The sequence below is a fragment of the Arachis hypogaea genome, chromosome 12 (genome assembly GCF_003086295.3).
Source record: "Arachis hypogaea cultivar Tifrunner chromosome 12, arahy.Tifrunner.gnm2.J5K5, whole genome shotgun sequence".
Classification (NCBI taxonomy): Eukaryota; Viridiplantae; Streptophyta; class Magnoliopsida; order Fabales; family Fabaceae; genus Arachis; species Arachis hypogaea.
The window spans coordinates 12501503-12512522 of record NC_092047.1 but is presented as its reverse complement, the minus strand read 5'-3'; the positions used below and the strand labels follow the sequence as shown (position 1 = coordinate 12512522).

Here is an 11020-nt window from a genome sequence, read left to right as displayed (position 1 = left end):
GACTGTTTCTGACCCAGTTTGCGGCCCAGAAAACACAGATTAAAGGCTATAAAGTGGAGGAATGCGTCCATTCATTATCATGCTCTCATAATTCACTTCTCATGATTTATATTTAGTTTTGAGAGAGGTTCTCTCCTCTCTCTCTTAGGATTAGGATTAGGATTAGAAATTAGGATTTTTAGAAACTAGGATTTAGGACTTCTCTTAGCTTTCTAAAGTGACTTTCGATCCAGGTTCAATATTCCTATTTTCTATTTAAATCTCTCTTTTTTATTTTGATTACTCTGAAGCTTTTATTATGTTTGATTGATGTTGCCCAATTGGCTGTTGATGACATTTTTATTTAATGATATTTGAGGTATTTTAGTTTATGATTGTCCCTTTTTATTATTCCCAATCTGAGGATATTGTTATTCTAGTAGATTTAGTTTTTTCCCTTTTGGCTTTGGTTAAATAATTGGTGACTCTAGAGTTATCAAACTCATTGTTGATTGAAAATTGGAATTCATCCACTTAACTTACCTTCATAGTTAGAGGTTAACAAAGTGGGAGAAAAATCCAATCCTCATCACAATTGATAAGGATAACTAGGAAAGGACCTCCAGTTCTTATACCTTACCAAAGGTTTATTTTACAGCTATTATTTTATTTTATTTTACTTATCATATAATATATTCGCACCTTACTTCCAAAACCCCAATTTTACCTTTTTCATAGCCAATAATAAGAACATACCTCCCTGCAATTCCTTGAGAAGACGACCCGAGGTTTAAATACTCGGTTATCAATTTATTTAGGGGTTTGTTACTTGTGACAACCAAAACGTTTGTACGAAGGGATTTCTGTCGGTTTAGAGACTACATCTACAACGCGACTGTTTTTATGACATTCTTTATTGGCAAAAATCCCGACGTCATACACCCATTGATAACAGTGAGATACACCCATAGATATTATTCAGATGCATGCATATAGATATTAGTTAGATATCACTCAACCATGCTTCAATATCAAGCCACATTACAAGGTTAAGCAGTATACACCCTCCAATCTACGGAATAAACCCCAAAAATCAACAACAATAGCAGGAGAACTTAGAACAACAACGTAGAACGACGTAGAACTTAGAATAACGACGTAGAACTTAGAACATTGTAACAAAGAAGCAAGAATAATAGTAAACCCTAGAAGAACGACGTAGACGAAAAGTAAAATATACAGGAATCTTAATGAACTTACGTTGAGTATTGTTGCTTTGTTTTCTCTTCAGATTCTTCACGGAAAGTTTGATGGTGTTTTGATGGAGGTTTCGAACAACGATTTGTATATTTTGAACTTTGATTTTCGCTCGAAAATGGGAGGGTTTCCTTGTTTTCAAAGCACTTTGAGAAGTGGAAGAAGTGGAAGAAGTGGAAGAGTCTGTCATACGTAACCGTTCGAGTGTTGAGCGCGTAATTTTGACGCGCCATGTTATCTCTCTTCATGCGCGTGAGTTCTATTTGGGTTGGGCCAACTTGTAAGCTTATAAACTTGTATGTGTAGCAGGCCCATATTTTTTTATTTGTTTCTCCGTATTAGTGGAAGAAGTAACTTTCTATTTATAGATATAATGGAGCCAAAGAAAATATTTCTAAAATTATTATTATTAACTTGGCCCGATTCTTTTCATGTTCTTCGCATATTATTTCTTGAATTGATTTTATTTGATTTCAATTTTTTTTCTTTCATATAGTAAGATGCCACCGTTCCCTACATAAAATATAAAATATAATTTTTAATTAGAAGATTCACTAAATCTACTGTTACCAATATTAAAAAAAAGTTTTAATTTATTAATTACCTAAATCAATTATATAAATAAAATTATACTAAAATAAATTGTTATAGAAATATAGAATAATGTACCTCTATTAAAATTTAAATATTACAAAAATATTAAATTAATAACTAAATCTTTGTTAAAATTTTGACATAGTCATTCTTTTTCTCTGTGGTTTTTACTATTCTCATTAATTAATGAAAAAGTATATGGAACAAATTAATAATCAGTCAAGAATGGAACAATATAATTAATTATAATTAGTTTTATTAATTTATAATTTACACTACTAGAAAATAGCAGATTACAGACGGATTTTTTTGACAAAATTTTACTGTCGAAAATACCGACGAATTTTCGACAAATTTTTCGTCGGTAAAAGATAAAAATATTTTCACAAAATTTACCGACAGATTTTAACATCCCTCGGTAACTTTGTCGATAAAATTGAAATTGAAATTTGAAACTATCACCAATAACAAAATCCCTCTGTAACATCTAATAAATCCCTCGCTAATTTAAAATAAGTTAAACTCTGATGAACACACCATGATGAAACTTCATTCAACACAAATCACCGTTCATCTTCTCCTATCCTTCCTTTAAGCTTGCTCTTCTCCTCTCTCTTTGATTCGAGTTGAAAATAGGGCAAGTGTGACTTCTCCGTCGTTTCTGCTTTGTCGCCACACGCGTCGCACGAGCTCCTTCTGTCACTGCTCGCTTGCACGAGCTCCCTCCGCCGCCGCTCGCTCGCATGAGCTCCCTCCTCTGCTGCTCGCGTTGCACGAGCTCCCTCTGCCGCCTCTCAGCTTATGTCTCTCTCTGTCTCGCGCCATCCATCCTCACCGTTCACAGCCTCTTTGAGTCATCGTGTCACCAGATCTGAAACCTACATGTACCTCTTTATTTATTTTAGATTCTGGAATTGCTATTAAGCTATATTTTTTTGTTGAATTCAAATGTTCATATGTTATTATTGCATCTAAAACTCGATCTGTTCCACTTTTGTTTTATAGTTTAGATTTTTGTTCTTGAATCTTCTTCAAGGTTCGAATTTGGTTTTGGAAGTAGCTCCATTAATTGTTATGGCTAAAAGTTTTGCGTTGAAGATAATGTATTGTGCCTTCTGGAGTTTTGCTTCTGAGGTAAGATGGAGAGATTACCATAGTCTTAAATTGGAAAAAGAAATTGGAAGATTTGTTGTTTGAATTTTACATTTGAAGGAACTATAAATACCAGTTCATGAAATGCAATCTGCTAAGTACATAGATTGAAATTACTCTGTGACTGATTAGAATGAGATTAACAGCAATAATTTTGTGCCCTATCAATATCGTAAACCATCTCATAAATCTGATTACTCTGGCAAATATCAGTTGATGTTAATAAACTGTGTTCTTTGTTTCAGCTTGCTCTAGGTGCTGTAAATTCAGAGGTTCTTCTTGGAAGGTATGAGCTTTAAAATATTTACATGATTTTCATATGCAGTAATGTGCTGTTTTTCAGGCCTGTTTGTTAATTAGTCTCAGTGGATAATTAGATAGATATATGTGCTCAATGTTGTGTTTGTGCAGACGAGGTGTTTGATCTAATGACTGAACTGCTTTTTGAAATAGGTGTTTGATTTAATGACTGAACTGATTTCATTATCCTTAACCCTAGCCTTGTCCCTTCCCTGTTGCTGCTGCAGAGAACTGAGTTTCTAAATTCTAAGGTATGAATTTTGTATATTCCTGTAATTTGTGAAATCTGAAACATAACAATTTCTATGATTGTGATATAGAATAAATTCGTTTATGAACTATATATCTGAATTGCTGAGATTTTTTATCTGGAATTTGCATGCATGTTCTTGTTCCTTCCTGTTCTTGTTATGATTGGTGATTTAGGTCATAAACACACTAAAGAGGGATCAAACAAACCACCATGGCTTAACCTCACCCATTCACAGGTGTGAGGGAGTGGAATACAAAAACCAGCTTCTTACTGTTCTCAACATGAACAACGTTAGTATATTAGTTATGAGTAATGAGCAGCTTAGAATAGATTATATTATTAGTAACTGGTGATGCAATGAATGCAGATTAATTAATTAATTGCAATGCATATGTACAGGAGAAGGTGCACTTTTTGCCTTTGCCCCGAAATTTAAATTCTCTTGTTTTGCTGTTGCCCGTGAGATGAACTGAATGAAAATCTTGGTGCAGGTTTAGCATTTTCTACCACGAAAGAGAAATTAGCTGAAGCCTTTTTAGAATATGGCAATGTCCTAAATGGTATGTTCTTCATTTCAGTTTCTATATCTCGGTGTGAAGAGTGTTCCATAATGTCACCAGCTGAGAGAGGGAGGATAGTTGATCCTGTACTGTATTCAGAACTGGCTGGAGAGTCTTCATACAGATCCATTTGCCTGAATCATATTAAAAAAATATTAGTCTTCTTGTTAAGCATACAGGAAATTATATTTTAAAGTACCTCCAACATGGCTGGCCTCCCTCATTACTACTCAAGTCTTCAACCATATTTTTAAGATCAGCAAGCTTTAAACCATTCAATTGCTTTTGTACTTACAATGTTAAATAACTGTCTTAAGTTCTTGGATCTTAAATTGCGTTAGTTTAACACGGGTGAATATTTTATTAGATGGCAAGGCTGCTGCAGCAGAGAAGAAAAATTCCAAGGATGAAACATCTTCGAAAGATTCACAGGGGCTGCTGCATGCCCCATTTTCCACTTCTTTCTAATTGTGGCACTTGAAAGTGCTTGGAATTGGAACTAGCTGTGTGAGATCTTGTATTTCGCTGACAAGTTAGAGGTACCGTTTTGTTTTTTCACAAGTTTTCTTCTTCAAATTGAACTCAAGGTTTGGTTTCATTGGTGTTTCGCTGACTACTTGCCAAATCTAACTTGCCAACTTTTTCTATTTCTTTCAGCCTATGATGCCACCTTATGCAGCACTTTATTCACCTAGAGGGGTTTATACTCATCCTGCCATTCCTATTGTAAGTTCCTATTGTAAGTCTAGCTACTTTCATGCAATTTATTTCATGGTTTATAAAAAATTGGAGCTTGTTTTGTTCATTGCCCATGAATGTTTGGCTTCTACTGTAATGATATCAATCAATAGTTCACAATAGGATAAGAGAAACTAATATACTGAAATGTCAAATGTGTTTTCTTTGATCCTGTTTGTGTACCTAGATAATTCAAATATTTATATTTATTTATTTTATTATCATAAAAGCTTTTCAGTGCTTAATTATATATGCTTTTTTTTGGTGTTGTAATTATTTAGGCTTTATTGGTTGGAATTATGTCTTATGTTCTTGTGAATTATATATTTCTAAAACATAGGGGCCATATCCACACGGACAAGGAGTTCCATCTTCACCTGCTGTAAGCTATGATGTTTTCTGAGATCAGTTCCTAATTTAGGCATAGAATGATATTAATTTTTGTTTCATTTCTATTGATGCAATGCTGAAGACTGGGACACCTCTAAGTATGGAGATGCCACCAAAATCTGCAAATTCTAATCGGGGTTTGATGAAGAAACTGAAAGGGTTTGAGGGGCTTGCGATGTCAATTGGGAATGGCCATACTGATAGTACAAATCTTAGAACTGAAAACAAGCTGTCACAGAGGTTTGTTAGTCTATTTTCCTTCTATATAAATTTTTGCAGATTCTTTTTTATTTTTTTTTTGAATTCTTACGTTGTGGGGTCATGGAGGAGAAATCAGATACTCTTTAATGGGATTAAACTTAAATTTTATCCCTCTATTTAGAAGACTAGTCCATGAGTTAGTTATTCTATTAGGTGCTTATGGATAAATTTTTTTCATGCATTTGGTTGACCATGTTGCCAATGGTTTATTTTTCTTTTTAAATTGATTTCACAAAATTAAAGATTAAATTATGATATTTTCCGTCTTATGGGCTAATCAATTCACATATGATTATGTTTTACATTTTTCATCCATTTGATTTATTTTTGTACTTTGTTTTTAGAAATTCTATATTAAAGCTATGAAAACTGAAAAGATTAGATGACACTTGCATCTGGAGGTTAGTGATACTGGTATGCCACTTGCCTCCATTGGCATTCTTGTTGGTTGTGAGAATTTCATGCATATGTTTTGGTTGCAATATCCATTTGCTCGTTTTATATTTATTTTATTTTGAAATTTGGCAATTTCTATTAAAGAGCACAGCAGCGACGATTGGAGTTTTGAAGTATATCCAGAGAAGAAGAAGGTATTGTCGGTTGAACTTAAAGAAAAATTGTTAGAAATGCAGACTATGAAACGAACAAGGTTTAAATAAAAATGCAAACATTACTCAACGGAAGAAAGAAGAAGAGAGATGCGGAAGCCATAGCTGTTTCTTTCCTTTGGGCACTTGGGTTTCCGTTTTGTCCAACAAATCAGAAATAAAAAAGAAAAACTGGGTTGGAAATAAAAAAAACTAACATTTACAAAACTTAACATAGAATTCGAAATCTAATAAATATATTCTCTAACTTGACTGCAGAAATAAAAAAAATTATTTAAAAAAAAAGAGAGAAAATTTCATGTGAGCATGAACTCTTGTTAGTTTTCTAATATATAAGATTTATTTTATTAAAAAAAAGTGCTTACTAATTTTTCATATGATTAAAAAAAATAATTGAATACTCATGTATATATAACGTAATAACAGGAGAATATCATCAAAATATGTTAAATTTTTTAAAAATATTATTTGAACATTAAAATCAGTCACTAAAATAAGTAAAATCAGTCACTAATATATTGGTATATAAATACATATTTAGTTTATTTTATTTTTTATATATATTTATATTTTAACATATATTTTATACTGATCACTAATTTTAGTATGCACCTCATAATTCTAAATTTTTATATTATTTATAAGACACGAATAAAACTATATAAGTAGTCAATGGAAAAAAAATATTTCATTCGTACTCACCCATTATATATACAATGATGAAATTAGAATTTTAATATTAGAGAAACCAAAATTATTCTTTATAATTTTTTGTAATTTATATACTCGCCAATTATAATTATTTTTAAGTCCTCATAAAATGCATTATAAAATATTTTTAAAATAAACATTCCTATTTTCTAATTTTTTAAGAAAAATAATTATTAAAAATTTAATTACATATTTTTCATTAATATAAAACTCCAATCATAAATTTTGTAAATTAGTGTTAGATTCGTGCGATGCACGGACTTATATTTTAATTTGATATGATAAATTAAAAATAGTATTTTATAATCATAAATTTTTTAACTTTAGTATAATACAATTATCGTTATTATATAATAAGTGTATTAAATATGTTATGTTATATTTATTTGAATAAAATACAAATAAATCTGTTTAAAATTTATTATATTCTTGAACAATAAGAAAAGAGACCTAAAAAGATAAGAATATATATAACTGTATTGATAGCATATCAATTTTGCACTAAACTTTATACCAAAAAACTAACAAAAGTTGATCGACAATAAAATATTTTACGAACATCATTAGATAAACAATTGCCATACGATGTTGTTCTCTATGTTACACATTTTATTTTAAGTCTAAAAGTATAGTAATAGATAAATTAGTTAAATTTATGACAAATATTCGTACAAAAGTATAAATCATAACACATGTTACTAAAACGAAAATACTATTTTTCTACCTAAATATTATTAAAAACTTCTTTGAACATGACATTTGTTGTTAATGACTTTAGATTGCTATCTTAGCCTAGAATTAGAATGTTCAAGCCATTGCGACTCTTAACTTTTGACAAAGCAACGTAAAGCTGTCCATAGGTGAATACTGATTTTGGCAAGTAAAGTCTTACATGTAATAATGATTTAATTACCACAATGAAATACCTTAGTTTTTCAATATTTTTCTCCTCTTATATAGTATCCCGTCAGTTAATAATGTCCAAGTTACATTCTAAATACAATTTAGTTTGCTAACACTATTAGATATCAATAACATCACAAATAGTTTTCTCAATTGGTGACCAAACTTCATTAATAGCTGTAATAAATTTTCTATCATCATACAGTAGTCCCAATAAAAAAAAAGCATCTTAGAAGTTATGATATCTAATCCTATTAACTGTTATAATAGACTCATATATTGTGCAACCTTTCTGAACAGTTAACAAAATTCTCATATAATAGATATCACCTATACCCGGTAGAACATAGTTTAACCTCACAATAGAATACCCTCTCTTGCGTGAATGTCATTCCCTTTCTTTTCTATCATAAACAAATTGATTTGGAAAATCAACATACGTTAAAGTTTGACTTGCTTTAAATTCTTTGTTGACCTCCATCCATTCTAAGAACATCGTATCTGTTTCTTTCTCTTATTCCATGATTTTTTTAAGATTGTCATTGTCTTTAAAGATGATATTTTTCTTTTCAGACAAATGAAAGGTTAATCTCATCACTGAAGGCCATCTCCGATGAATATCATATGTCAAAGTTCTCCACACAACCTCACGTGCAGACAAATACCCGCAATTAAAAAATTGTTTGACCTCATAATAACTTGAGCATCCTCTCTACGGAAAGTTTCTTTTGAAACCTCAAGTGCCACCTTGTCTGAACCTTTATTCATATACTTGAACAAATATTTAATAGTATTTGACTTGTTGTAGTACTAATCCCTAACATGCGCTTGATAAGACATTAGTAGATATGCATTGTAAGAAATTACATTCCTATTATCCATATGGAATCTCTTCCTTTCAGTGACTACTTTTGTGTCTTATCTTCTACATGATAGGTATCCACTATCATTAATAGCTGTGGTGTTATTGAATGTTTTAAGATAATATTTAGTTTAGTACCCATTTTCATGTAGGGAGATTTTGAGCAAATGGTCCATGAATTATATATGTAGACATAGCTCTAAATAATTTTGGGTGCCGAACACGGTCGAACAATCTTAACAATATTAATCGGTCAATTTGAATTGTGTTTGTTATTTTGTGGTCTCCACTCAACCACAAAAGAATATGAATATGTAGTGGACTTCTCTTTTAGAATTCTACCATATACATCATTATAATAAAAAGATAAAAAAATAATATGTTATAAATAAACTATCTATTTTATATATATACTTTGATAAATATATAACTGTGCAAATAATTTAACGAAATTTTTTTCTAAAAATAAGGTTAAATGATGAGCAATACATGTATCTTGCACTTCGAATGGTATCCCTTGCTTAAAATCGGAGGTTATCACGTCAAGCTTAATTTTGAACACTCTACATAATATATTTGGTCAGTTTTCAACCTTTAAGTTCTTTGGACTATTAACTCTACCAAAATCTTACCAACTCGAGTTACATGTCATTGTGAATAAGAGATCAAGATATCCATATATTTCTTACAAATTGCTAGAGTATCTTGATAATTATGAAACATGTATCTCATGCTACATGTGAAAGATGTGAATAGCTAGAATAACACATTTATCTTATTTAAAAGCACAGATTTCATCCCTAACAACTACATCTTGAATCCTAACCTCCTGTATATGTCACTCCTGATCTTATCATTAAATTAATTAATTAATTAATATTTTTATTTTACACTCCTTTTAAAATAATGGCATGAGAAAAATTAAAATTTAATATTATTTTAAAATATAAAACTCTTTTAATCTAATCAAAAAATAAAAATTAAAAATAATTATTTTAGTTTTATCATATCTATCCTATTATTTGTCAATAAAAACAAAAAATTAATTACAATTTAAAAATTAATAACCTTATAAATTATATAAATATCTAAAAATAATAATTTAAGAAATCGTATTTAAAAATTTAAAACTAACAACCTAAGTAAATAACATAAATTTAAAAAATAAAAATCTAAGTAAAACAACTTAAGCAAATAACTTCAAATTTAAAAGATAACCACCTAAATAAATAACTTATAATTTATAAATAAAGTTTTAAAAATTTTTAATAATGACACCTAAGTAAATAATTTTCAAGCTCAATGTATTAGCGTCACACCAGCAAAAAAATTCTCCATTTTTTTTGAACTACTAAATTAGTTCAATTTTTTAGGTACGATAGAAAATAATTTAGGTATAGAAAAATATATATTAATTTTTTTAAAATAGTATAAATAATCTCAAATTTTAAAAAAATAAGTAATTTCATTCAATTTAATATGATATTTTGTAGTTAGCAAATTTACTTATTATAAATTATGTAAATAAAAAAAATATTTTTAAAGACATTTACTTATTTAAGAATTAAAAAATATTTTTTAAATTGAAAAGTCTAAACAAAGTGTTTAAATTAGCCATTAAAAATTAGAATTAGGTTATTTTAAATAATTACACATTAAAAATTAATAACTAACTTAATTATATCAACAATGTTTCATATTAGAAATATAAAACTAACTTAATATTTCATGATTTAAATAAATTTTTTAATCCTATTATTTTTTTAGTGTCGTCATAAATAATATCAATCCTATTATTTGTCAATAAAAATAAATAAAATTAAATATAATATAAAAATTAATAACCTTATAAATTACGTAAATTTAGAAAAAATATTTAAAGAGAAAAAGATGAAATTATTTCTATTGTACAGTGACAATCTAAAATAACATTGTAAATTGAGTAAAGAGAAAATTTATAAATGTGACAGATAAAAAAAATTTGAATTTAAAAATCGAAACGGTTAAAAAATCACTTAATTAGGAATTTGTATTAGAATTTCAAATTTCAAATTTTTAAATAGAGTTTCCTAATTATCTAGTGCAAATTTTAAATTTTTAAATAAAATTTCCTAATTAAATGATCGTTGTTCATTAGAAATATAGAAATTTGTTAATTTAAAAATAATTTTTTTTAGTTTCTTCATAAATAGTATCAATCCTATTATTTATCAATAAAAATAAATAAAATTAAATACAATCTAAAAATTAATAATCTTATAAATTACATAAATTTAGAAAAAATATTTAAATTTTTTAGAATATTAAATTTATTTAATTTAATTTTGTCATAACAACATTAGAGATAGAATTAACTATAAAAGAATATTAAATTAATTTTTTTTAATAGTATAAGAATCTTACATTTTAATAAGATTGGTAATTCTATTTACTTTAATATAATCTTTTGAAA

General features: G+C 28.5%; 1 protein-coding gene across 30 annotated transcripts; it reads left to right on the top strand.

The window, feature by feature from the left end:
* The first annotated feature begins 2300 nt into the window (after positions 1–2300).
* On the top strand, positions 2301–8614 carry LOC112726880 (G-box-binding factor 3-like). Of its 30 annotated transcripts, XM_072208816.1 has the most exons (13): positions 2329–2714; positions 2836–2964; positions 3228–3268; positions 3436–3533; positions 3709–3825; positions 3903–3940; positions 4027–4095; positions 4463–4634; positions 4753–4821; positions 5174–5215; positions 5306–5463; positions 6025–6074; positions 8280–8614. In XM_072208816.1, the coding sequence occupies exons 9-12, from the start codon at positions 4756–4758 to the stop codon at positions 6050–6052; spliced, it is 294 nt and encodes a 97-aa protein (XP_072064917.1). In that variant the 5' UTR covers positions 2329–2714; positions 2836–2964; positions 3228–3268; positions 3436–3533; positions 3709–3825; positions 3903–3940; positions 4027–4095; positions 4463–4634; positions 4753–4755; the 3' UTR covers positions 6053–6074; positions 8280–8614. The 30 variants fall into 30 exon arrangements, 25 of the variants coding, with proteins under 25 accessions (XP_072064915.1, XP_072064926.1, XP_072064917.1 ...); XM_072208814.1 differs by lacking the exon at positions 4027–4095 and having other exon boundaries at positions 2301–2714; positions 3935–4026; positions 4114–4634; XR_011868322.1 differs by lacking the exons at positions 3709–3825; positions 3903–3940 and adding an exon at positions 5829–5898.
* The last annotated feature ends 2406 nt before the right edge of the window (positions 8615–11020 follow it).

Excerpts from the sequence above, each read along its gene's own strand:
- LOC112726880 (XM_072208814.1), top strand. The coding sequence starts at position 4,756 with ATGATGCCACCTTATGCAGCACTTTATTCACCTAGAGGGGTTTATACT. Across the intron at positions 5,216-5,305 it reads GAGTTCCATCTTCACCTGCT|ACTGGGACACCTCTAAGTAT; the intron begins GTAAGCTATGAT and ends GCAATGCTGAAG. Across the intron at positions 5,464-6,024 it reads GAAAACAAGCTGTCACAGAG|AGCACAGCAGCGACGATTGG; the intron begins GTTTGTTAGTCT and ends TTTCTATTAAAG.